General features: G+C 62.5%; 1 protein-coding gene across 4 annotated transcripts in view; it reads right to left on the bottom strand.

Moving 5' to 3' along the window:
* Window positions 1-24,818, bottom strand: part of NFIC (nuclear factor I C) — a 54,550-nt gene extending 29,732 nt beyond the window's left edge. For all 4 annotated transcript variants that reach the window (XM_059159440.1, XM_059159441.1, XM_059159443.1 and 1 more), the window contains exons 1-2: window positions 24,659-24,818; window positions 15,214-15,745 (exon numbers count right to left, since the gene is read on the bottom strand). In XM_059159440.1, coding sequence (XP_059015423.1) covers window positions 15,214-15,745; window positions 24,659-24,688 — 562 coding nt within the window. In that variant the 5' untranslated portion in view covers window positions 24,689-24,818. The remainder of the gene's footprint in view (window positions 1-15,213; window positions 15,746-24,658) is intronic.
* Between the last annotated feature and the right edge of the window lie 522 nt (window positions 24,819-25,340).

The following is a 25,340-nucleotide window of genomic DNA, read 5'->3' as shown; positions in this document are numbered from 1 at the left end:
TGAGAGGCGACAGAGGGCCCGGCCGGGTGACCTCGGGGACACCGGTCTCCGCCGGGGCCTCCTGGCCTGGCGCTTCCTGACCCGCGTGTTCCTCGAGTCTGGACCACACTTTCCCTCTTCCTCTCCTGCCGCGGCCGCCTGGGCCCGAGCCAACCTGCTTCGGAGTCACTTTCAAAGAAAAGTTTCTGTTTTCTTCCCACCCAGCCCGGCTCCCCTGCCGCCCGGCCTGCTCCGTGGTCTGGCTCCGGCCCCGCCGGGCGCCCGTGGACACCGCGGGCCAGTGGGTCAGGGTCACGGCCCTCCACCGCCACCCCCGGCCCCCGCCGCCTCCCCAGCACCAGCCCGAGGCCCTGGGCTGCCCTTGGGGGTGCCGCCCCGTCCCCGGACGCCCCGCGGGAGCTCCGGCCCGGCCGTTTCGGGGCGCCCAGCCTGAGCCCCTGGTGGGGAGGTCCCCGCAGGCCCGAGGGCCCCCCCGGAGGCCTGCAGGCCGGGACTAGTCCCACCCCGGGACGCTTCTGGCCGCCACGCCACCTTATGACATCATTCTCTGGCGGCCATTTTCTCCACTCTCCCTCCCCTGGGTTCCAGATGCTTCTGCCGGCCTCGGCGGCCATTTTGTCCGCGCAGGAGGCGCGGGCTGGCACCGGGCTGGGGCGGGTGGGGCGGCCGGGGGGGCCTCTCGGGGCTCCGAGGGGTTCAGCGCGCGCCCGCCGGGCGGCCCTGGCTGCCACTCGCGCTCCGCACTCCGGGTGGCACCGGGGCCGGGAAAAACAGGTTAAAAATACCCACACGCTTGGCCTCCCCCCCCCCCCAGCCCGGTCCCCTCCAATGTCAAATGTGTCAACGCCACCCGGGGAGGGGGCAGACTTAAAATAACTTGCTGTTTACATTTGGAGCAAATTCTTGGCTCCTCCAGCAGCCAAGCCAGGGCCTCCGCCCGCCTCCCTGGCAGGCCCGCCTCGGCGGCCGCTGTGGGGGGACCGGGGGGCGAGCTGGGGGGGGAGCTCGGGGGCCACATGGGCCCGGGCTGAGCACACATGTGCGGGCCCGGGAGGGGATGGCCAGCCCCGGCAACATCTGTGACCGCAGAGTGGACGGCGCCGGCGGGAAACCCAGGGAGCCCCAGGGAACACCCTCTTCCCAAAAATGGATGCCGGGGAGGGGGCCGCCTGGCCAGGCTGGGGGGCATCCGAGGGGCCACGGTCCCTCCCAGCTCACCCCTGCTTCACATGTTTCTTGGGCCGCGCCACACACTCAGCCGGCCCGGGGCACTCAGGAGGCCGGAGGCCAGCAGCCTTGCCAAGGGAGGCGGGCACCGAGGGAGGGCTTCAGAGGGGGGCAGAGTCCTGTTTGGGGGCTGTGTGGCCGCAGGCCAGTGCTGCCCCTCTCTGGGCCTCCCAGGAAAGCACCCTGGCCTTGGAGAGGGGTCAGTAGAATGGGCCCCATCCTCTGTCCCTTCCTGTACAAAGTGAACGTCAGGTGCAAACACCTCAGACCTTGGGCACTCTGTGTCACGGAGGGGCAAACTGAGCGCCAGAGACGGGCAGGGGCTTGGCCCAAATCTCACCACCAGTAAGTGGACAAGCAGATCCGAGCCCAGGGACCCTCGTTCCGGTGGCCACGCTTTAAACCCACTGCCTCGAATGCAGGCAGAGGTTAGAAACTCGAGGGCCCGAGGCCAGAGGGAGAGGCAGTGGGAAGACTCTTTTACTCCCCTGGCCTTCCTGAGACCACCTTTTGGGGAGCCTGGCACACAGTTGGTGCTCAATCAATGCTCGCATGTAGTTGGCACTTGATTGATGCTTGCAGACCAGTGATGACCATTCCAGCAGGGGCCAGCACACAGGAGGTACCCAATACACGCTTGCCGCATGAATGACTGCAATTATCCTGATAGGGCTTGGTATACAGCAGGCACAAACTAAATGCTTGTTACAGGCATCGGAGGACTGCTGGGAAGACTGGGCCAATATTCAGAGGGAAAAGCCAGATTGAGGGCGATACAGATTCCCATCGGTATGACACAAGAGGTTTCTGCCCAGGGCAGAGCATGGGATGTCACCCAAACACTGGCCTGGGTCCTCTGAGGAGCAGCAAAAATCCTCTCTTTTTTTTTTTTTTTTTTTTTTTTTTTTAATTTTTATTTATTTATTTATTTATTTGACAGAGAGAGATCACAAGTAGGCAGAGAGGCAGGCAGAGAGAGAGGAGGAAGCAGGCTCCCTGCTGAGCAGAGAGCCCGATGTGGGACTCGATCCCAGGACCCTGAGATCATGACCTGAGCCAAAGGCAGCAGCTTAACCCACTGAGCCACCCAGGCACCCCAAAAATCCTCTCTTGAGTAGATCCCCTGACTGCTCAGGTCCTAAATATCAGAGGGGGGGACCTGCAGCTGGAGAAGCCCAAGGAAGTAATTGGAATCTGTCCCGGGGGGCCCAGGAAGGTTTCCTGGGGGGAGGGGGCACTGCAGCTGGGGCTTTGATGCATGAGTAGGAGTTTGCCAGGCACAGAAGGGGCCTCTGGGGAGTGAGACTAGTGTACGAAGAGAATCATCACGACTTCCACGGATTGAGTGCTTATACACCAGGAGCTCCGTACAGAAGGGCTGACGGTGCCTGGGGAGGTCAGGCAGCTAGGCTCGGCGGGAAGGATACAGTCCGCCCTCCGACCTGTGCAGGGAGGCTTCGCTTCACCACCCGCTGCCTCCCTCAACGTGTCTGGCCCTTGCCGGCTCACAGTGGGCAAGACGGTCTTGCGCCAGTGTCTCTACAGAGTGTAAGAGGCCAGGTCAGCCCCCCGCCCTCTGCCCCAGGGCCAGGCAGGGGCTGAGGCTCCCGGGCACAGGGAGCACACCAGCTCCCCCTCTATCAGCTAGAAAGCCTGAGCTACCTCAGGAGCCTCCAGGAATCTGCTCTCACCTCTTCAGTTGGCACCAAAGGGGAACTGGGTGTGGTGGGGGGCTGTGCTGGCATACCCCCGTGAGTCGCCCCAACACCCCAGGAGGGTGTTTATGTGGCAGCTGGCCACGTAAACCCTCACAGCCTCTTCCCTGGGTGGCCAGTAATTCCCATGGAGCCCAGGAGTGTGCCCATTTCATGGATCTGCAAACTGAGGTGCGGTGAGCGGATTGGAGCCAGGGGCTCTTGTTCCTGGGGCATCAGAGCCACACGATGAGATGACCCCCACCCCGTCTTGCCTCAGCTCAGCTATGTGACTCTAGCCTTGCCCCCTCTTCACTCTGGGTCTCAGTTTCCCCAGTTGTCATATAGGGGCTGGGGAGCATATCATTAGCCTCGGCACCTTTTTCTGCTGGAATGTGGCCAGGCACCGTGGGGATTCTGGGTCTATGGTCCCATTTTATTGGAACAAAACAGTGCCTCAGAGAGGGCAAGTCAGTTACCCATCTGCTGGCCCATCCCATCTCGGTGACTATGGTGGGTCTCCACTTGCACACCTCCCGTGCCGGTGGGCTCTCTCCCTTCTGGGTCTCCTGACTTATTGCTGCCGGTCACTGGAAAGGTGCCTGCTGTATGCTCCATGCTCACCCACCCCACTTGACAGTTACAGGTCACGACTCCCATTTCACGGAGAAAGAAACGAGGCACTGAGCCAGGCAGGAGCTGGGCTGAGGTCCCCCACAGTGAGAATGGGGATGAAAATGGGCAAAATGCCACCGTGCAGGGGCTGGGCACCTGGCAGCAGCTCTCCTGACCCCCCAGAACCCCCATGGGCCTCCTAGGATCATATCCAGCCTGTCTGACAGCAGCGCCCGGCTCCAGGAGAGCCCCTGAGCATGTCAGGGGGGCCCGGCCCTCACTTCAGACCTCTCTCTCCTGCATATGCCCAGGCAGGTGCTGGCCGCAGGCAGAGGGCAGGCACCAGTCTCAGAAGGGCCACGTGATGCAGGTGCCCAACTTGCACGGCCGCGCTGAGCCCAGGCTGACAGCCTAGGGAACCAACGAGCAACAGGGCTCCTGCCTCTGCCTCCATTACCCCTTTCCTGAACCCGTGCAGGGGCCTGGGTCCCTCAACTCTCAGCACCTCTTTCCCACCAGTGTGTGTGCTCCCCACAGTGGCCAGAGGGCGCCTGTGAGCCCTCCAGAGCTCCCACCTCTTTGGGGCAAAGGCCCAAGTCCTCCCAGAGGCCCCCAAGGCCCCGCCCATCATTCCTGCCCCGTCCCCTCCTTCCCCTCCCCTCGCCCTCCTCTCCCCTTCACCCACTCTCCTCCAGCCCAGTGCTGCCCCAGGACCCTTGCACAGGTGGTTCCTCCCACCTGCAGACGGCCCCCTTTCTATTCTGTTGCCTTTATTTTTTTGATAGTCCTCATCACCAACTGACATTTTGTTCTTGTCCTCTGTCTGCTTCTCCTGGTGACTGTGAGCCGCACAAGGGCTGCGGTTCATCTGTCTGGTTCCCTGCGGGGCCCCAGGCCCCAGAGCTGTGCTTGGCCCATCCTGAGCACTGAATCATATTTCCTGACTACCAACTGGCTGAGCGCGGAGCCTGTATGTGCTCCGAGCTGGCCTAGACCTCTCGCAGGTCTTAACTCATTGCTCTCTTGGCAACCCCACGAGGCAAGCGAATTTTACAGGTGGGGAAACTGAGGCTCAGAGACAGACGGCGCTAAGCAACGTCAGAAGCAGAGCAGGCCAAGCCAGGGCTCTGTGTCCCAGCCGCTGACCTGCGGCGGCTGCGAGGGACTGGAGTCGACTGTAAACAACATCAACAGCAGTAATAATAACGAGGGCAAGGGGGCAGCGACGAGCTCGGAATCAGCCCGTTGACGAGGTTCCCCCGTGTGGGCTAGTGCAGGAGCCCCGGAGGGGAGACTCAGGGGACACCGGCCCCTTTAAGAGCTTCCCCCTCCCCAGCTGGGCGCTGGCCCGGCCTCCCCTTATGTAAGCAGGCCAGCTGCCCTTGCATAACCTGCTTACATAAGGAAGCAGGGAACAGGCTTGTCCATCCGGCAGCAACCTGTCCCGGGCCGTCTGTGGGGCTGGCCTGGGGCACAGGAGCGCTGAGGCCACCCAGAGTGGCCACCGGGTGCAGCCCCATTCAAGGGACCCTGGGGACGCCCCGGGCCCGCAGACTCAGCGTCCTCTGTGCGGGCAAGCGAGAGGCTTCTAGTCTGCAGGCAGACGGGGGCCGCTCCCATTGCTCTGAAGGGGAGACTGAGCCCCAGAGAGGGCAAGTGGGCAGCCCCACGCTTCCCAGGCCCGAGCAGAGCACGGAGGTGGCAGACCTGTGGTGAGAGGCAGACGGTGTGGCCCTAGCCAGAGCCTCTGCTTCTGAGTTCCTCCGTGAAACGGGGCTGAAAATGGGAAGATTCTCTGCAGGGCCTGGTATGCAGCTGGTACTCCATAAATGCAGCCTTCAGCTCAGCACGGGACAAACTTTAAAAGCCTTTTAATTCTAGTCACCAGCTTGCCTCTTGAAAGTACACACGGCCACTGGCCTTTCCACCCCGAAGCCACAGGCCAGGAGAGAGGCGAATGCCCGAGCCTCAGGTACCGCAGGACGGCCCCACAGGCTTGCGTTAGAGTGCCGACTGTATACCAGATTCTGGCCCAGGTGCTGTTCTGTCTGCCCAACAAGCCCCGGAGTAGACGCAAGGAGCCCCGGACAGATCGGGAAACTGACTGAGGCTCAGAGAGCCAGGATTCGTCTGAGGTCAACCCAAGCCCCACCATGCACGCACGGTCTCCATCCCCGGGCGGCCCCCCGCCAGCCCCCGGCCCACCTGTCTGACTACGAGAGCCTGGGGGTGTCTGGGTATGGAACCCCCCCAAGGCTCCCACCCTCACATATCGGTTCTGCCATCTTTGGGAGGGGTGTGGCTTGGGAGTGGAGGCGGCCTCTCTCCTTCCCCTTCTTGCTGGGCACTGGCCCTTTAAGGCAGCTGCTGCCAGGGCTTGTCCCGGGGTTACCCCAAGGGGCGGGTGTGGTCAGGAACAAGGGGCCCATTCAGCTGCTGCTGCCACCTCCGGGCAGCCCACAGGCTGGCCTGGGTGGGAGGCAGGGAGGAGATTGGCAAAGGCAGGGACAGACTCGGTATGAGCAGAGACAGAGACAGGCACCAGGAGAGAGACAACGAGACAGAGACGAAGAGACAGGGACCCAGAAAGAGACACCCGGCCTCTAGGCTGTGCCTCCTGCCTCCCTGGTTCCCCTGAACTGAGAGTTGGAGGCCGGTCCAACTCCCAACCAGGAGCAGCCCCCAAAGGTGCTCCTTGATCCCACTGAACCGGGCACCCACTCACTAGCATTGAAGTCCTGTAAGCCCAAAGGGGAGGATCCTGGAACATTCTGGGGAGGTCCCTGTCACAACTCAAACAGCGCCTTCCAGGGGACCATTGTGGGCCTTCAGATCTACCAGAGCTGGGTGTGAGTCCCGACTCAGTCTCTTAGCTATGTGACCTCAGGCCACTGGCTTTCCCTCTCCGGGCCTCAATTTCCCCATCTGTTTTTTTTTTTTTTTTAAAGATTTTATTTATTTATTTATTAGAGAGAGAGACAGCACAAGTAGGCAGAGAGGCAGACAGGAAGAGAGAGGGAAGCAGCCTCCCCGCTGAGCAGAGAGCCCGATGCGGGGCTCGATCCCAGGACCCTGAGATCATGACCTGAGCCGAAGGCAGAGGCTTAACCCACTGAGCCACCCAGGCGCCCCAATTTCCTCAACTGTTAAATGCTGTTCACGACCATCTCTACCTCACTGGGATTATGATAAAATGAAACGGAGCTAACAGAACCGAACATCTGCTGAGATCGTAACTTGGTGAGCCCTCGGGCCGCCCACAAGGGCCCTGTACGTGCACTCCGCCGACCAACACACTCGCGTGTGACTCTGCTCCCATCAGATGTCACGCTGCCTTCAACTGAGGACGTACTGAGCACCCTTCCTGCTGCGGACAGGAGCTGCCCTGGTGTGCACTGGCTCCACAATGGCCTCCGGAAACACGCCCAGGGTTCCGTGTCCCCACATCCAATAAGCGACAGACACCTACCGGGGATCAAATGAAATCTCGATTCCTATTCCTGGGACTGCCTGGTTTTAGACGCTCTTGGTCATACGAAGAAATTCTCCCAAACATCCTGCCCCCAACTGGGGCCGCCAGCCAAGCAGCTGCCCCTAAGAAGGCAGCCCCTGCCTCCGCCAGTCTGGAGGGAACCTCAAAGAAATGAAAACCCGCCTCCTTCCCCTCCATACACATCTTTTCTGGAACATTCTGCTCGGTACCCTGGTCTTAGGACAGGCTTCCTCAACCGAACCGAGCGTTCCAGATCTTTGACACAGAGAATTCTAGAACCTACCCATGGGAGCTCTAGAACCCAGCTCAAGAAAATCCCAGAGCCCATCCTTGGGCGTGCAAACACCCAATGTCAGGAATTCTGGGGCCTGCCCTCAGCGCTCAAAAATATACTTAACAGGTTTCTTGGGTATTGATGAAATCAGTACTTGGTTGGAGAAGTGCTGCTAGGTTTCACAGTTTGGGAATCCTCATAATCCTGAGAACCCAGCTTGAGATTCGTGAGATCTGTTTCCAGATGCTGAAAAAAACTCCCCTGAGAGAATGCAAGAACTTGCCCGAGTTGTTCCAGAACCCAACCTGCAGAATTCTGGAGCTCGTCCCTCAGTTAGCAAAACCCAAGATAAAACATTCTGGATCCTGCTTCTAGACACCCAGAAACCCCACCTCAGGAAATTCCTGATCCTGCTCCCTGGCCGTCAAGAACACACTGGAGGAATTCTCCATCAAGGAACCAGCTTGCTGATCAGGGTTCTAGATCAAGGCTCTAGAACGGTTCCCTGGGTCATTAAATAACCCAACCTCAAAGAATTGTAAGGGTTCTCTTAACACGGCAGTTCTCAACAGGGGTGATTCTGTCCCCAGGGACATCTGGAGATATTTTTGGTTGTCACAACTGGGGGGGTGGGGCACTCTTGGCATCACAGGGTTTGTCGATGACAGCACTGACAAGGAGAGACCCTGCCTTTCTATAGTCAAAAGCCCCAAGGTGAGACCTTCTAGAACCTTCTCCGTGGATTTTCAGGAAACCAGCTGGGGAATTCTAGAATCCCTCCTTACATGTTCTCATGTATCCAACTGGGGGCAGATTTGAGATCGGCCTTGAAATTGTCTAGACTTCAGAAACTCTGAAGCAGAGTTCCGAGCCCCGACACGCGGCTGGTCAGAGTCGGGGCATGAGTGTAACACACCCGCTAAAAGTCAAAAACGGAGAGCAAATAAGATCAGGGCAAACATCTCAATAATTTGTCCATAGTGATTATGTGTCAAAACGACAATATTTTGGATGCCCTGGGCCAAACGGAATATGTTGTTACAACTCATTTCCCCTGTACATTTGTACTTTTAAGTGTAGATACCAGAAAAAAAAAGAAAAGAAATTATCGATGTGGCCCCCACTCTGTATTCTCCTGGAGGGAGCAGTTCTGAAGCCCGCCTAGGAGAATTTTATTTTATTTTTCTCAAGGAGGCTCTACGCCCAGCACAGAGCCCAATGCAGGGTTTGAACTCACAACCCTGAGAGCAAGACCTGAGCTGAGATCAAGAGTCAGACGCTGAATCGACTGAGCCCCCTGGGCGCCCCCCACCTAGGAGGAGTGCAGAACTGCCTGGATGGTGAAGAGCCCAGCTTAGAAGTTTCTAGAACTCCAGCCTTGGGAACTCCAGAACTTGCCTCCTGGAGGATCTGGGAGCCATCTCAGCTCTGACATTCTAGAGTCCCCCTGCCCCCAGTCTTGAAACACCCGCCCCCCCATGCAAGGCATTTTCCCTGAGGCCTGAGGGTCCCTCCAACTTCTACCTCCCAACAGCCTCCAAGTCAGCCTGGAGCATAAGACGGGTCAGGATGGACCGAACGCAGAACCCTTCCTGGGAAGCCCGGGGCCTCGCCCCCATCTCTCTCCGGGCCTCGGTTTCCCCATCCGGATAAGACATGCAGTGTCCCCGAGTGCCCCCTCCCTCATCCGTCACCAACTCTGACCATCTGTGACTTCCTGCCCACACCCAGCTGGAGGAAGAGGGGCTGGCCTGGCAGCTGGCTGGGGAAGGGGGGGTGCCCGAGATGTCCCTAGCTGCCCTCGGCCTCCCCTGGGCTCCCTGGGCGGAGGGCCAAGGGGGCAACTGCAGCCTCGCCGTGCCAGAGATGGCCGCCACAGGTGCAGTGGGCTGGCTCCCCCTCCTGCTGGCTCCTCGGGGAGCCCGGCCCTGGTGGGCCGTGTGGACGTGCAAGCACGCGTGCATGCGCGCGCACACACACACACACACACTCACACACAGGAGCACTCCGCGGGTGGCCTCGGGAGCGTCCTCACCCCTGCCCGGGCCACAGGGGTACCACACCGGGAGGGAGCACCTGCTCACGGGCACGCTGCCCTCCCCTTCCGCGCGCCAGCACCGGCCAGAGGTGGATGCCTTCTCCGTCTCCGTGGCTCACACTCCCCGCACTCGTCGCGCAGAAAAACCCGAGCGCAAAGGCGGGCGCCAACTCGGCCCAGGGTGCCCGGGTGCTGGCCAGAGCCGGGACCGGAGCCGCCAGCCCGTCGAGGGTAACAATTGCCGTTACTATACGACGACAGCGGACGTTTTTATGAGTTATTTATCGTGACAGACACCCACAGAATACGCTATTAGTCCTCAGGAACAGCAACAAATCCTTGCTTCCATGAGGGCAAAATACACACAGCACCATGTCCACCGTCCGATTGTCTCTGAGCACACAGCTCGGCGGCGGGAAGCACGGTCACCCCGTTGTGCAGCCACCCCACCCTCCGTTTCTAGAACTTTCCACCTCCCCGCATGGAGACTCTGTCCCCACGAAGCACAGACTCCCCACCCCCTGCCCTAGTCCCGGCTCCCACCCTCTCCTCTCTGTCTGTGTGGACGGGACTCCTCTGGGAGAGGGGTCCTACGGGATGTGCCCTTCTGGGTCTGGCCCCTCTCGCAGAGCCCCGTGTCCTCAGGGTCCCTCCATGTGGTGACAGGTGTCAGGGTCCCCTCCGTCCTAAGGCAACATATCACTTTTGAGTGCTTATTGCATGGTACCCCTGTGTCCTAGCATTCTGCATGCATTCCCTAATTTAACCCCACAGGCCCTGCTCTCATCACGCGCACCGCAGAGGGAAGCAAACCAAGGCCCAGGCAGTGACGTCACTTACCAAGGTCATCCCCACTCTTCCGACACTGCCAGCGCCCCCCTCGGGCTCCTGGCCTGCTCTGTGTGCACAGCCCTCATCTGCTGGCTGTCTCTTCGCTGCTGACCATGAGCCCGGCGGCCGGCCACCACTATAAATACACTGTCAGCTGGCGTCTGGGCCTGGGCCCCCGTGCAGGCACCTTCCCTGCACAGACAGACGGCCCGTACACCTGGCTGCCCGGCCCAGGAGGAATCCAGGCTGCCGGGAGCCCCTCACCCCTCCGCCGCCCAGACACCTGGAGTGGGTGACGCGGCCTGCTGCCAGTGGAGAGCCCGTCCTGGGTCACAGGTGCCCAGGGTGCCGGAGCAGAACGGAGGTGCCCCCCTCCCCCACTGTCTCCTGGAGCTGGGGAAGAGGATCCAAGAAAGGACTGAGCATTTATGAAGCGCTTCCTGTATGCTTTTTGAGGGCACTGACTCGGGTCCTCAGGGTGGTAGACGCGGTTCTCACACGCCCCGTTTACAGACGGGAAACCGAGGCTCGAGACGAGAACCCATCCCACAGGGCCTGCAGCCAGCACGGGCATAAACTGTGCCCGACCCCCACATAGATGGGGTCCTCACACCCTCCACCTCCCAAGGACCCAGTGCTCGGATGAAGATTAAGGAGGGTGGAGGAGGCAGGGGGGCCCTCGGTCGGGGGCCGGCTTGCTCCTCTCCGTGCCCCACAAGGCCCCACCTTCCTGCCGTCAGACCAGAGAGGGCAGGGCTCTGCCCTAGGTCACACAGCACACCAGGGGCAGACCTGTGGCTGAGCCAGGGCCCCTTGGTGCAGACTGCGGCTCCTTCTCCTGCCATCTGAGCCCGGGCTGCGCTTGATGGTGACCTTGGCCCCCAGGCTTGGCCCCTTGTGGGCTCTGGGAGGTGGCTCACTGCTCCTTACTCATTCATTCCCCGTGTGTCTGGCGCCCCCTGTTCCCGTGGGCGGCAGGACTGGGAGGGCGTGGGTGCCACCCAACTTCCTCCAGAGGATTTTCCAGTTTTTTTCTTCCTTTCAGGGTTTGAGGACTCAGGATTCTGTGCGTTTGAATTCTGCTCAACCTCGCAGGGGCTGTGTGACCTTGAGCCCCCGGCGGAGGGTCTCTGGGCCTGCCTCCCCATCCGTCGCATGGCAGAAGCTGACTGTCCCACGCTGGCAGGCCGGTGGAGAGAACGGAACGAGCTATAACATACGACAAGCTCAGAACCGGGTGCGCAGTGCTTGGCACACGCGGCACACGTTGGCTGTTACCGATACTTTTGTCGCGACGGCCTGCTTCCCGCTTCCATCCAGGAGGGCTTCGGGACCCTCCCTGGGGCACCCCGGGAGCCCCTCCTGCAGCCACAAGCTTCCCAGCCGGCCCCTGCCCACAGCGCCATTCTGGGCGGTTGGCACTGCACAAGGCGGGAACGGGAGGCCAGCCCGCGGCCGCGTCACCAGATGGGCACCATCTGGGCTGGCGGCTCGGGGCGGGCTGGCAGCTGCCGGAGCGGGCGGGCCTGGCAGCCCCTCCCCCGCCCGGGCCTGGCACCACGCCCGCCCGCGCCTCAGGTTTCTCAGGCCGCCAGAGGGGGGTGGGGAGGCCTGGCCGGGCTTCAGGGCTGGGCAGGCGGCTTCCCTCTCTGGGCCCTGGTTCCTCCAGGCTCCCTCCCAAACACAAGGCAGGTGGAGGAGTGCCGGGCTTGCCCGCTGCTGGCCTCTCCACCACCCTCACCGGGAAGCCACGCGGCAGGCCTCGCTGCCCCCAACAGTCCCCGGAGGCCTTCCTGCTCTGTGCCTCAGGCTCCAGGCCATGCTGGCCTCTGGGCCTTTGCACTGGCTGTGCGCCACCCCCCCAGCCCCGTGCCTGCTGCACTCACGCAAATTCCTCTGCGGCTCCCTTGAGTCCTTCAGGCCTCATCCTAAGAGTCACCTCCTTGGGTCTCCCTCTCTCCTCACTCCTCAGTCTGGGGCTTCCCCCCTCCCTGCCCCTCTCCACACTCTGCCCCTGCTTTGTTTTCCTGCACTTGTTCTTGGTCACTGAACTGCAAATCGTCGGTTTCCGGGTCCCCCACTCGGTTGCACACCCCCCTGCGCCCATGTAGCAGGTAGCCCCCTTGTGCCCCAAAGCAGAGCTCACATCACCCTTTCATCGTGGTCCCCCCAGCTGGCCCCTAGGCTGCCCCCCAGGGCACACGGAGTCCAGCACCTGGAATCAGGGCCCTAAGGTGCCCGATGGACACCTGGGGTTGCCCAATTTAGCCCGAGGAGGTGCCCCAGGCTCTGACCCGCCTGGCAGCCCCAGCAGCGAAAAGGCCTTCTCAAAGCTCATTCCCAGCCCTCCATCCCCCAAATAAAACTGAGCCCCGGAGAGGCACGCCCCACCCCCCCCAGAGCTCCGTCCTCAGCTTCCTCCTTGAACTTGAATCCCTGGCTTCCCAGAGGGGCTCCTTGAAGGGGGTCAGGCCACGAACCCTCCAGACGGAAGGAGGAGGGCAGCCGGCCGCTGGCTCTCTCTGCTGTCAGACTGACACCTGCCCGACCACGAACAGAGACTTCGCTGGGACCCAGGATGAGGCTGGAGGTGCTGGAGGGCACCCCGGCCCGTGGGAGCCTAGAACACAGACCCAGCCCCGGGGTGCCCACAAGGCTGCCAACATTGTACCCCAGGATTTACGTCCCTCCTCTCCCACCACCGTCCAGGGTGGAGGGCTAGGGGCCGTCCTCAACAGTAGCTGCCAGCACTCGCATACCCGCTCTGTCCGCCCTAGGTTCTGGGACCTCGGGCAGGCAGGGTCCTGTTTCCCCACCTGCGACCTGAGTACAACCGTGAATCCTGCCAGGCCGCGGAGAGAATGGGAAAGAACACCGAAGCCCTCAGGAAAAATGCCGGGGGGTGGGGGGAGAAAGTGGAGTCAGGAGTCAGGGCTCTCAAGCATACATAGGAGTTTTCTATATGGGAGAGGCCTGCCTGGCACGGGGAGCACCGAGGCCCAGGGTGGAATTAGCGATTGGTAACCGTCATGAGGATGGCAGCGGGGCTGGGGCGGGGGGAGGACGGGGTAAGAACAGGGGCCCGCGGAGCCCTAGCTCCAAGCCTGGCATTTCCCCCTGCCCCCCCAGGGGCTGCCTGTTGAGCACTTACCACGAGGACCCAACCAGGCAGCTCATCTGAGCGCCCCATTTTAAAGACAAGAAAAGAAGGCACAGAGAGGCTAGGCGACTTGTGTCGGGTCACCCAGCTGGCCAGCCGCCGAGCCGGGCTTGGAATCAGCCCTCGCCTCACTCCCAGCCAGCTGCGGCTCGGTCGGCTGGGCCAGCTTGAGCAGGGGTTCCCATGGGGATGAGGGAGCCCGCGGGAAGCAGGGGCGGGTACAGCTTTGACCTTCCCCAGCCCACGAGCCAGGAGGCCGATCACGCTGGCCGCTGGCCGGCAAAGGCATGGCAGCCTGGGGGGCAGCTGGACTCGGAGGTGTCTGGGGAAGCCTGGAGGCCCGGCCTGCCTGCTGAGCCGAGGGGGGGAGGGGGGTGGCTGGGGGAGGGGAGGCGCCTGGAGATTGTGCTGACACCGGCAGAAAACTCGCTTCAAAATTTTATCAGCTCAGCGCGGAGGAGGTGGGGGCGGGGACAGGCTTAGAGGATGGACGTGGTGGGAGAGGCCTGGACCGGCATGGCGATGCGTCTGCCGCCGAGGCCACCCTGCCCCCCGCCCGGGGCAGCCGGTCACCTTGTCCACCCCTCTGCCTCCGCGGGCCCTCAGGCAGCTCCGCTCCAAGCCCCCAGTGGGTCTGTGGCTGATGGATGGGGGCGGGGGAGGGGGGCAGAAGAGGTCAAGGTCAAGGCATCAAGGTCGAGTCGGGAAACAGCCCCACGCCCTGGAGACCGGAGTCCTACAACCTCATCGAATCCTTATGCCATCACTGGCAGAGGCGCTGCTGTTACCCCCACTCACAGAGGAAACAGAACAGTGATGTGTCCCAAGTCACCCAGCCCGCAGGGGGCAAGACTCTGGAGGTCCCTGCAAGACCCCACCCCCACCCCCTGCCCCCAGCCTGCCTTCCTTCAGTCTGTCTCTGAGAGTGTCCTCCGTGGGATCCGCCAGGGCTGGGCTTACAACCTGGGGACACCCACCTGACATGCTCAGGCCACCCCCGGGTGTGTACCCACATGGGTCCCAGACTCAGCCACGGTGGGGGTGGGGGTGGCTGGTGGGCCTGGGCCCTGGGCCACCAGCCCTGCTGACTTCCAGAGGCCAGACCACCCCTCTGGCCTCTATGTCTTGGTCAGGCTGCCAACCCTCTGGGACACCCCACACTCAGCACTGTCCAGCCACCCCGCAGACCTCAGCTCTGCCGCAGCACTTCCTCCAGGAAGCTGCCCTGGGTTTCCCCACCCTCACAGGTGCTGCTGGCCTCCAGGTGCGGCGCTGAGCCTGGATCCAGCACACACCAGCTAGAACGGACAGAGCCGAGAACACAGGGGACCAGAGAGGGTGGTAATCCAGCCAAAGTCACACAGCACCCATCTTCCCCCTCTGCACGAAGCTGGGACCCACCGGACCTCCGCTGAAGGTCTGAGAGTTGATCCACTAGCATTCACAGTGCCCAAGGCCAGCCCTCTCTCAGACAGTCTCTCCCAGTGGTCACCAGTGTGTCCTCACCTCTATTCCCAACAAGGCCTTAAGTTGCCCCTAGGGCCTCCAGGGCCAGGATCTCACCTCCTGAGATCTCAAGAGCCCGCCTCTTACCTTCAACCCCCTCGGGGCTGAAGACCGCCTCCCCACGCAGACTCTCCTCCAACCGTATCTCTTGCGCTCAGACCTTCACAGCACAGGTGCCAGGTGCCGGTCCTACCCTAACGCAGGCCAACAGCCCCCCTCGGCCCCGCCCACCACACCTGCCTCCCCTCCCAGCCCAGCCTGAACCACCTCCCCAGCCGGAGGCACGTGAGGGGGCCGCCATGCCCCCCCCCCCGCCCCGCCTCCACGCGCCACGGGGCGTGTGCACACATCTCCCCACGCGCGCGCCCGCCTCACCTCGCTCGCGCACGAAGTAGGCCAGGTAGAGGTCGAGCTCCTTGACCGCCACGCCGATGTGGTGCGGCTGCACGCAGAGCACCGGGTGGCCGCACTGCGCCGCCTTGACCAGGCGCTCGCCGTCGGTGCTCTCCAGCGGGATGCCCTTGAAGAGGATGACCATGACCAGGTCCAGCCGCCACACCTTGTCGGCCTGGCGCAGGCAGTCGATGCGGCGCATCTTGCCCTTCTGGTCGGGGTTGGAGAGCACACAGCCCGGCGCCTTCTTGCCGGTGATGGCCAGCACGAAGTCCTCGCGGCACTCGGGCCGGATGTCCTTGCGCAGCTTGGCCAGCAGCCGGGACGCCCACTTCTGCTTCACCTCGGCCTTCTCGCCCAGCAGCTCGTCCTTCACCGCGCGCTCCTCGTCCTTGGACATGCGCTTCTCGTGCTTCTTGAAGTACTTGCGCTTCCGCGCCTGCAGGTTGAACCAGGTGTAGGCGAAGGCGCGGACGTGCGGCAGCAGCGCCTCGATGAACGGGTGGAACTCATCCTGCGGGCGCGAGAAGCCAGAGGTCAGGAGGCGCTGGGGACCGTGGGCCCACTGCCCAGCCCGGGAGACTGAGGCCTGGAGGAAGCTCCAGGAAGATACGTCCCCCCCACCCCAGGGAGGGCCAGACGCCTGTGGGCAGGGGGCCACTGCATACCCCAGTCACCTCTGGGGGAAACTGGAGGCCAGACGGGACCCAGCAGAAGTGCATGGGGGACAGGCGCAAACCCCTTGCCCAAATGGGGAGACCAGGGCTTGGACTGTGTGGGAGGTGCAGGCCAAGCAGAAGTTCATGGAGGGCTGTCCTGAACCCCAGTATACAGACAGGTCAAGCAGAGGCTGTCCTGAACCCCGGTATACAGAGGGTCCCCAGATGCTTGATGGGGGCTAGCCCATTGTACAGACGGGGGAAAGTACGGTCAGGAGAATGGGGGATGTTATGGAACTATTCGCTGTCTACTAGGACGGGGGCAGGGGCAGCAAACCACAGTCTGAGGGCACCTTAAAGAACAATAGTGAGTATTTCATTCTGTTGCAACTACTCAGCGCAGTGCGGCATTAGCCCTAGATAGGACACACAGATGATGGGTGAGGCTGCGTTCCGATAATACTTTATTTACAAAAACAGGTGCAGACACTGGGTCCCAGGCCTGCAGTTTGCAAGCTCCTGCACTCCAGTATGAGCTCAGGGGTGCCTGGGGGGGCTCAGTCGTTAAGCGCCGGCTTTCAGCTCAGGTCAAGATCCCCTGGACCCCCAGGTCCAGGGGATCAAGCCCACATCCGGCTCCCTGCTCAGCAGGGAGCCTGCTCCTGCCCCCGCCCCTCCCCCTGCTTGTGCACATGCATGCACTCTCTCTCTGACAAATAAATAAATAAAATAAAAATAAAGTATGAGCTCCAGTGTCGAGAGCTGGGCCAAGCACACAGCAGGTGCTGGATGGCAGGAGAAACGAGGCTCAGAGAGTGTCCCCAACACCAAAGAAAGCTGACACTGGGGGGGGGGGGAGCGGTCTGAGGGCTGCCTCTGCGGGCCCTAGGCACAAAGAAAACAAAAATGAGGTCCAGGGGTCATTGCTATAGACTAGCTGTGCGGAAAGGCTCCCTCTGAGAGCAACATGGGGCCGTGGAGACCCCTGTCCCCTCCTGTGGGGGTGGGAAGGCTGTCTCACTCTCCATTTTTCATCCAGAGGAACTGAGTCTGCAGAACGTCTGGGACCTGGTTTCTCAGCCTCCAGTTAAAGGGAGGACAAAGAGAACCTGGGGCTCGTGCGGGCTTCCAGAACGGGAGCGCTGCGGTCTCTTCCTGGGAGACGAGCCCTGTCCTCGCCCAGCTCTGGAAAGCCTGCACTAGACTCTTGGTACTATCACTGACATTGTCACAATTGTTCGGTCGCTTACAATCTGCCAGGAGCAGGGAAGGGCTGGGGCTCTGCTCCCCAATGCGTGATGGGATCCAAGGCCCAGAGAGGGGCGAAGACCTAACCTGGGGGGTCCCACTGGGTCTCCGGGCCTGTGTGAGGGCTGGAGCCCAGGCCCCCGGGCGCCGTGAAGACCTTCAGCTGCTCTCCCAGAACAGCCTGGGGTCTCGGGGAGACGCTCGGCCTTCTGGTTGGATGTGGCTGGGGTTGGTCCCACCTCTAGGCTGAACACTCACAGGAACCCCAACCCAGTGCCCTCTCCGGGCTCTGTGCCCCTCTGGCCATGGGGTACCGGGGGAGGGGGGAGGGGAATGACCTCAGATTTCACCTATTACTGAGGCTCTGAAAATAGCCTCCCGCCCTCGGCAGGGTGGAGGGTGGATGGGGCTCAGGATAGCCAGCCCCGCTCCCCACTCTAATGTCCCCCAAGTGTGAGTCACCATAACAGCTGTGGCGGGGGACTGGACCTCAGGGCTCTCTTCCTGTGTCCACTCCCCCAGCCTGGCCGGTCTGCCGAGACCAAGGGAGAATGGAGGGGCCTAGCTTAGGCTGGTCCGTGTCCAACCTCCACAGGGCCTTCCACTGCCTGAATGCCACCTGGCCTGCCGGCCCCAGAGACAGGGAGGCACTCGCCCAGGGTCACAGAGCTGGGCAGCAGAGCTGGGACCAGAGCCCGGGCTGCCTGGCTGGAGGGGCTGGGGGTGGGGAAGCGAGAGAGGCCCAGGTCGCTGCTCCTGATGGCGGGGACGCCAGAGCGGCCAGAGGCCAAGCAGTGGTGTTGACGCTGGGCCACGGCTGCCGCCCAAGGTCTGGTGCTTTACTGGGACAGCGATAAGAGGTGGCTGGGAAGGGGCAGCTGGACGGTCAGCCAGGTCCCCAGCCTCCTCTGCTCGAACCATTTTCTCTCTGAACCCCGCCCCTTCTCTGGGCCCTACCCCTCTGGGTCCACTCTCAGCGAAGGTGCCAGGGAGGCGGGCAGGGGCGGGAGCCCACGTCACCAGTGACCCCAGCTGGTCTGGGAGGAAGGAAGACAAACAGTCTGTAACTGGGTCAGGGACCTGCTGCCCTCTCCTCCCTCATTCTCCCTGGGAGGTCAGCCCAGGTGAGAGGCAGGTCTCTCACTCTCTTTGTCCCACAAGACCTGCCAAGGCCAAGGCATTTTCCTCAGGCACCTCCCAATGCCCTCATTGGCTGACCAGGCAAAGGAGACAGTCAAGGCGAGCCAGCTGCCAAGAATCCTCCCGAACTCCTACGCATCCCTCAAAGCCCGGTCTCCAGTGTTCATTCTCCTTCAGGCAGTCTTTCCTGCTCCCCTCAGGGATTCCACCAGACCTAGCCTGGACCATACAAGCTGGGGTTCTGAGTCAGGCTCTACTGCCACCCATTCCCACCCTCCAAACCTGAGGCCCAGGGCTAAAGCACTCGTGCCTGACCCTGGAGCAAATCACTGCTCTGCTTTGGGCCTCAGTTTCTCAGTCTGTACAATGGGCAGAATGAGATACAGCAGCTGCAGGGTGTTGAGGGTTTTTTCTGGTTCCTGGTAACCAGAGAGGCAATGTTAGAGGGAGGGGGAGCAAGGCCAGGCCTTTCCCAAAAACACTACTTGGCTCCCTGGGACTTCCTGGCCAAAAAGGGCAGCAGCAGCTAGATGGTGGACACCTGGGTCCGAGCACTTGCTGGATGGGCTGGGTCATGAAGCTCCTATTCACAAGCCACAAGTTTTCCTGGAAGGATTCTGTCTCCCTCATTTGTTCAGTGACTCACCAAATGATACTGAGAACTATCTTAGCCCCTCCTAAATTCGTATCCCAAACTCCTACACATCCTTCAGAGCCCTGGTTCCAACGTCTTTTCCACTAGGTTCAGGCCACATGAAATGGCAAATAGCAGAGCTCATATTCAAACCCAGGTCTATCTGGCACCAGAGCCCGGTGTCCCTAACCTCAGGCAATTCCTCCCCTCCAGCTCAGAGCATCACAGCTTAGGCATGACACCCACCTAACAAGGGCGAGATGAGTGTGATTGTTCAACATTTACTGAGTGTGCCTGCTGTGCCGGCTTCATGCATGGTGCTGTGGACCCAGCAGTGACCCAGGCTCAGTCCTCACCTGGATCCTGATCTGGGGCAGGGAAGGATGTGAAACATTTGGAACAAAGCACCTTGAAGAAACCTAAAGGCGTTTGGGGGAGGGCGAGGGAATGCCTTGGGGTTGTTTTTTTAGTTGGCAGGGATCCATGAGGGTCTTTCATAGGAGATGACACTTGAACAAAGACCTAAAAATTGACAGGCCAGGGTAGGAGCTTTCCAGATAGTGAAAACAGCATGTGTCAAGGCCCTGAGGCAGCACTGGGCCCCAGGTTTTGCAAGAATGGTGAAGACGAAGACGGTGGTGTGCTGAAACAGCGTGAGCAAGGAGAGTGGAGGGGGTGAGGGCCGGGAGGTGCCGGGGCAGGATGTGAAGGGCCTTGTGGGCCCCAGAAAGGAATCTGCGTACACGGAGTGGTGGGAGTGAAAACATCCCACCAAGCTGACCAGGGAGTCTAAACCCTGGATCTCCTGCCTTTCCTCTCGGTGCCTTCATGTCCCAGGAGGATGACGGGGGTTGACCCAGAGGGCCAGGAAGAGAGAGAGAGGGTGTGGGGTCATACCTGTCAGAGGCTGAGCATTTACTGAGCTATCAACTCTGCAAAATAGGGACTAGCCTTGCATCTGCTTTCTGGAGGGAGAAACTGAGGCCCTGAGCACGGAAACCACCCACCCAAAGTCACGCGGCCAGGAAGGAGCCAAGCTGGGGCTTGAACCCACGTCCCCAGGACTGTGGACCTCCGGACTCCTCAGCCCCCCTCCTGAGCCCTTCAAGCACGTGGTCTGGCCCCATCACTGGGACTCCCCAGAGAATACGCATCTCCAAATCCCGTGTGACTCCCTTCCCCTGCTCAGTCCCAGGTCACAGGCTATCTCCTCCTTAGCCAAAGCGGCAGCCTGGCCGGGCCGCTGGACTGCGGCCCCTCCAGGACAGGGATTTGGTCCTTCCGGTTCACTGCCGTGCCCTAGCACCCAGTCTGGATCCCTGGATCCCTGTCTAAGTGACACCTCCAAGCACCCCACACGACAGAGGATGCTGGCACCCCCCCCCCACTGGTTTGGTTACACTCAGGAAGACCCTGGACAAGACTGGGCAGGGGCAGGGGCCATGAGCCCCTAGCAAAACCCTCAGGGCTCATGGCTGCTCCTGTCACCTAGCCCAGATAGTGACCGAATGAAGAGGACGGTATGTTGGAAATGCCACCGGGACGTTTCATCCAATCATTAGCTGAGCGACCGCCATAATCACGCTGAGGGTGAAGCCTCGGAGGAAGGCGTGATTGTCCTCCCCAGGCCACGTGGGCAGAGACTGAGGCTCCGAGGAGGTCCTTCTCTCGGCTGGCAGAACCGTCCATTCACTCCTTCCTCGCACAGACTAGTAAGCACCTACTACGTGCCAGGCCCTGCGCTGAGCACCTCACAGGGGTCCTGCCTCTCCAAACTGTCCGGCGGCGCAGGCAGCCAAAGATTACTGTTGGCTTCATTTCACAGGGAGAACGTTGGGGGGGCGCTGCCCTGCACCTTGCAGCCGGAAAGCCAACAACTCCCTTCCTGAGCCTCCTGAGCAAGGACCATGGGCATATCCGAGGCGCCCTCAGTCTCTGCCTTGGTGCCCCCCCCCCCCCGTCAGGACCCATCGGGAGGCAGGGCAGGGCCACGGGTCAGTGAGCACGCCCGTGCATGTGCATGGGTGTGGTTCAGTCCCAGGGGAGCCCCTGCCCGGGGGCACTAGAGGTCCAGCGAGGGGAGCAGGGGGCACACGTGTGCGGGTTTCCGGGAACATGTGCCTTTGCGTGTGAGGGCCGTGCGGGGCAGAAGGACCCAGGATGCCGTGAGTGTGCCCATCCGTTTGGTGTGAGAACAGGGTGGGCGAACGGTTCAGGCTGGGGGTGGGGTAGGGGCAGAGAAGGAGGAGGAGAGAAAGGAGGGGTTGGGGGAGAGACAGAGACAGAGGGAGGGAGAGGAGGAGAGGAGCGGGAGGGAGACAGAGAGAGAGAGAGAGAGAGAGAGAGAGAGAGAGAGAGAGAGAACGCTGACTCGGCCAGAATCCCCGCTTCGTGATTTACAAGGCGCCTGGCCCTGGCTCACCGAGGCACCTCCGCAGAGCAGGGAGGAGGGAGAGACCCAGACACAGGGCCGGAGAGAGGGAGCGCGACCTGGAGCGAGGCTGTGCTTTCTGTAGGAGCCAAGCGGAGGCCACCAGATTGGGGGGGGGGGGGTTCCACCGGGAGCGCCCGCCTGTCCAGGCTGGCCTCAAAAGCCAAGTGGGAAGTGGTCCCAAACCCAGCCTCGCCAGCCACAGTGCTGTGCTACCCTGGGCAGGCCCTGGCCGTCTCTGGTCTTGGTTCCTCTCCTAGCCCCAAGATGCTGGGGGACCCCCATCCCCCAAAGCTCAGGCCAGGCCTAGGCTCCACAGAGGCACTTAAAAAAAAAAAAAAAACCTACTAAACCTATCAAAAGTCAGGGCTGCCTTTCCTGCCTCAGTCTCCCCGCTGGGGAAAGGGCCGTGAAAGGGGAGCCACGCTGAGAGGGATCCCGGGGCAGAAATGAAGGGAGGAATGAATGAATGAGGAAGGGGCCCTGGCAGGCTGGCGTGGCCGGCCTCGGCCGGCCCCGGGGAATCCTGGGCACTGCAGCCAAGAGGGATTTGGCCCCAAACCCGGAATAACTAACGTGGCGGTGCGGCGGGGGGGGGGGGGGGGGGAGGCCCGGAGCAGGGAGGCCGGCCTTCCCGCCGCCAGGATTTATGGAAGTAACGGCTGCTCCACACAGTTCCTCTTAAGAGTAAAAGTGAAAAAGCTCTTGAGTCACCACTGAAACAGGGACGGGGCTCCCAGAATCCTCCAGGGCTGCCGCCACCGCCGCCACCCCCCTTTCGGTGGGCAGGGCTGGGGGCACGGGGCGCTGGCACCGGGGCACGGCTCCCCCCTGCCGCTCTCCGGCGGCTCCCTCGGAGGAGGATCCCGGTCGGATCAGCTAAAAGGGAGCTATTTTTGGATGGGCTCAGGTTGTAAAATTAGTTGGGCAAAGGGGGGAGACGGAGGCCCAGAGATGGGGAGACACGCGGGAGAGATGGAATGGGGGAGAGAGACGCAGAGACAGACGGAGGCACGGAGAGAGACACGGAGTCAGAGACAGAGAGACGCAGAGCACAGAGACGGAGAGTGACGGAGGAGAAACAGAGGGACGGACGGGCCAGGGAGGTGGAGATGGTCAGAGACGTGGGGTGGTGGCCCGGACAGCCAGGAGCGCAGGTCCTGAGAGGGCAGTCAGGGTCCTCCCAGGGGGGACCCCCAGCCGGAGACCCCAGACCAGGCTGGGTCTGCAAGGAGCTCTGCCTGGGGGTGGCGGGGGGTGGAGTGGGGTCCCAGGGCTCTGCTCCTGGGTGGGGGACACAGGAGTGGAGCAGGAGAGGGCAGCCCCCCGCATTTGGGCCACTCCATCCCCACCCTAGCGGGGTGGGGGTGCTCTCGGGCTGCCTCTGTCTATCTCTGTCTCCTGTGTCCCCATCCCTGGCCCAGGACACCCTCAGATAGCGTTCACGGTCCTGTCCACCAGGAGCCCGCCCAGCTGATCCTGGGGATCAGCCTCCTCCTGGGGAGCCCCGAGCCCGACCCTGGGAGGACACAGGCTCACACGGGGACACAGGTTCTCGCTGCCACAGCCTCTCGCAGCAGCAGCAGCAGCAGCAGCAGCGTGGATGGAGGCCTGTCTCCCGAGGAGTCCTGATGGGGGAATTCCAGGGCTCGGCGACAAAAGACGCCAACCTCCTCCCCTGGAATAGCCTCCCTGGCTCAGCCCCCCTGTGTGGCTCTCGGGAGCTGGCAAGCCCAGGAAGGGCAGAGGGGGCGGGGGCACCCACAGCCACCCAGGCTGCCCCGCAAGCCGAGACTGGGAGGCCCAAGGTCACACGGCAACCCTCCCTAGGGCAACCCTCCCTAGAACCCTACTTGCCTGCGGGGAGCCTCAGGACAGCTCGGAGGCAGAGTTGGGGCAGCAAGGACAGCTTCCGGGGGGGCCCCCAAAGTTGTTCAGAAGGGGAAACTGAGGCCTGGACAGGGGCATGGACTTGCCCAAGGTCACTCAGGGGATCATGGGTAGGACAAGCCCTAAGACCCCCCCCACTCCGCACCCTCCCTCTCCTTCTCTGGCGGGAGCCGGGAACTCCCCAGTGCAGCAAGAAAGACTGTACCCCAAAGGAGGGGGCTCCCAAGCCCTGAATAGCGGACCCTTTCCCACACAAACTGGCGGTCCCTGGGGCCCAAGCTAGGCATCCACGTGCTCCCCATAAGGGAGAGCGGAGGAAGACGGGACAAGCAGGCTCCCGCTGGACTCCCACCTCCCAGAGTCCTGCACTTGGCAATCTGGAGGCCGCACTGCCCCGTGTCCAGAACCTGCCTTATTCCTCAGGAGAAACTGAGTCCGCAACCCCACCGGCCTGAAGACACATGAGGATATGGGGGAGCTGGAAGGAGACCAACCCCGGGGTGGGGGGGGTGTCCCAGAGGGAGCTGGAGGAGGCAAGGAGTCCCCGGGGGTGCGGCCTGGGACAGGGGCAGCCGCCCCCTCCCCACACACCCCCTTCCCAGTTGCACAAGGGCTCAGCCCGGGGCAGTCTGGGAGCCCCGCCAGGGGTGAGAGGCTACGGGAGGGGGGCAGGGGCAGGTGCCGGGTGCCGGGCTGGCGAGGGCGTCCGCAGCGCCGCAGTGCCGGGGCCAGACCCCGGAACGCCCGGCCTCCCGGCTCCTCCCGGCGGCGGCGGCGGCGGCGCAACAATCCAGAATCGATGCGGCGAAAATATCAGATCGGTGTGGGGGGGGGGGGCGCGAGGCCCCACCCCCGCTGCTGGCGCCTTCAACTCCGCGCGCCCCCTCCCCCCCAGCACACGTGGGCCAGTAACGGGGGGAAAGGCGTCCCGGGGCTGGGGTGGCGGGGCACAACCTTGGCGGGGGGCGGGGGGGCGCTATCTGGGGTGCACATCCGAGGGATCCTCTCCACAGGGCCGAGGGGCCGGGTCAGGACCCCTCGATTCCTCCGAGGGGCAGGCCCGGTCCGGGTTGGGGGGGGTGGTCACGCAGAGGCCCGGCTCCGGCCCTGGGGTGGGGGGGGAGCGCCCCCAGACCTTCCGGGGTGGGGTGGGGGCCAGCGTCCCGCCAGCCCGCTCCCCGAGTCCCGCGTCCGCGTGGGGAAGAGGCCGGGGCGCCCAGGACGGGGCGGGAGTCCCGAGGATGGGTCGGGGCAGGGGGTCCCCGGCCCAGCCCATCCCCCACCGGCCCCTGGCCCGCGGCAGGGGCACCCCTGGCGGGGCGGCAGGAGGGACGCGCGCCTTTCCCGTCCCGCCTCCTCCGGCTCCGCGACTCCGGGGCCGGGCGGCGGGGGGCGCGGGGGGCGCGGGCCGGGCGAGGGGCGTACCTGGGTCAGGCAGAGCGGGGACGAATACATCCCGGGCGCGGCGGGAGGCGCAGGGCCGGCCGGAGCGGGCGCGCTGAACTTACTGAGTCATTTTTCCAAACCCCCCCCCCCCCCCGCGGCCGCGGCCGGCGCGCTCCTCGCCGCCTCCTCCCTCGGTCTCCCTCCTCCCTCCCTCCCGCGCTCGCTCGCTCTCCCTCTCTCTTCCTTTCCTGTCCCCCCTCCCTCTCTCCTCCTCCGTCTCTGTCTCTCCGTGTCTCTGTCTCTCCTCCCTCTGGCAGCCTCCCCCCTTCCTCCCCCCAGTTTCCCTCCCCTCCCGGCCGAGCCTCCCACTTCTCAACATCCAACTTTCAAAGAAACGAGGGAAAAAAGAGCGCGAGCGGGGAAGGAAAGCCGCTCCCCCCCCCATGCCCCATGAACCCCCATCATAGCTATTATTACGAATTACGAACCGCCCCGGTCCCGGGCACCGGACGGGGACCCACCGGCGGCGCAGAGCCCGGTAGCCGCGGGTCTCCTAGGACCGCCCATCCGAGTCCAGTGGGGAGGGGGTGCTGGGCTGGTGCTGGACACTTTGGGGCCGGAGGTGGATTTTTAAGACCCCCCCCCCCAAACCTCCCCGCGCTGGCCGGGAAGTTGGAGAAAAGAGCCAAGTTGGGGGGGGGGGGAGGGAAAGAATGAAGAA

The sequence above is a fragment of the Mustela lutreola genome, chromosome 2, assembly GCF_030435805.1.
Source record: "Mustela lutreola isolate mMusLut2 chromosome 2, mMusLut2.pri, whole genome shotgun sequence".
Lineage (NCBI taxonomy): Eukaryota > Metazoa > Chordata > Mammalia > Carnivora > Mustelidae > Mustela > Mustela lutreola.
This window is presented reverse-complemented; position numbering and strand designations above follow the sequence as displayed.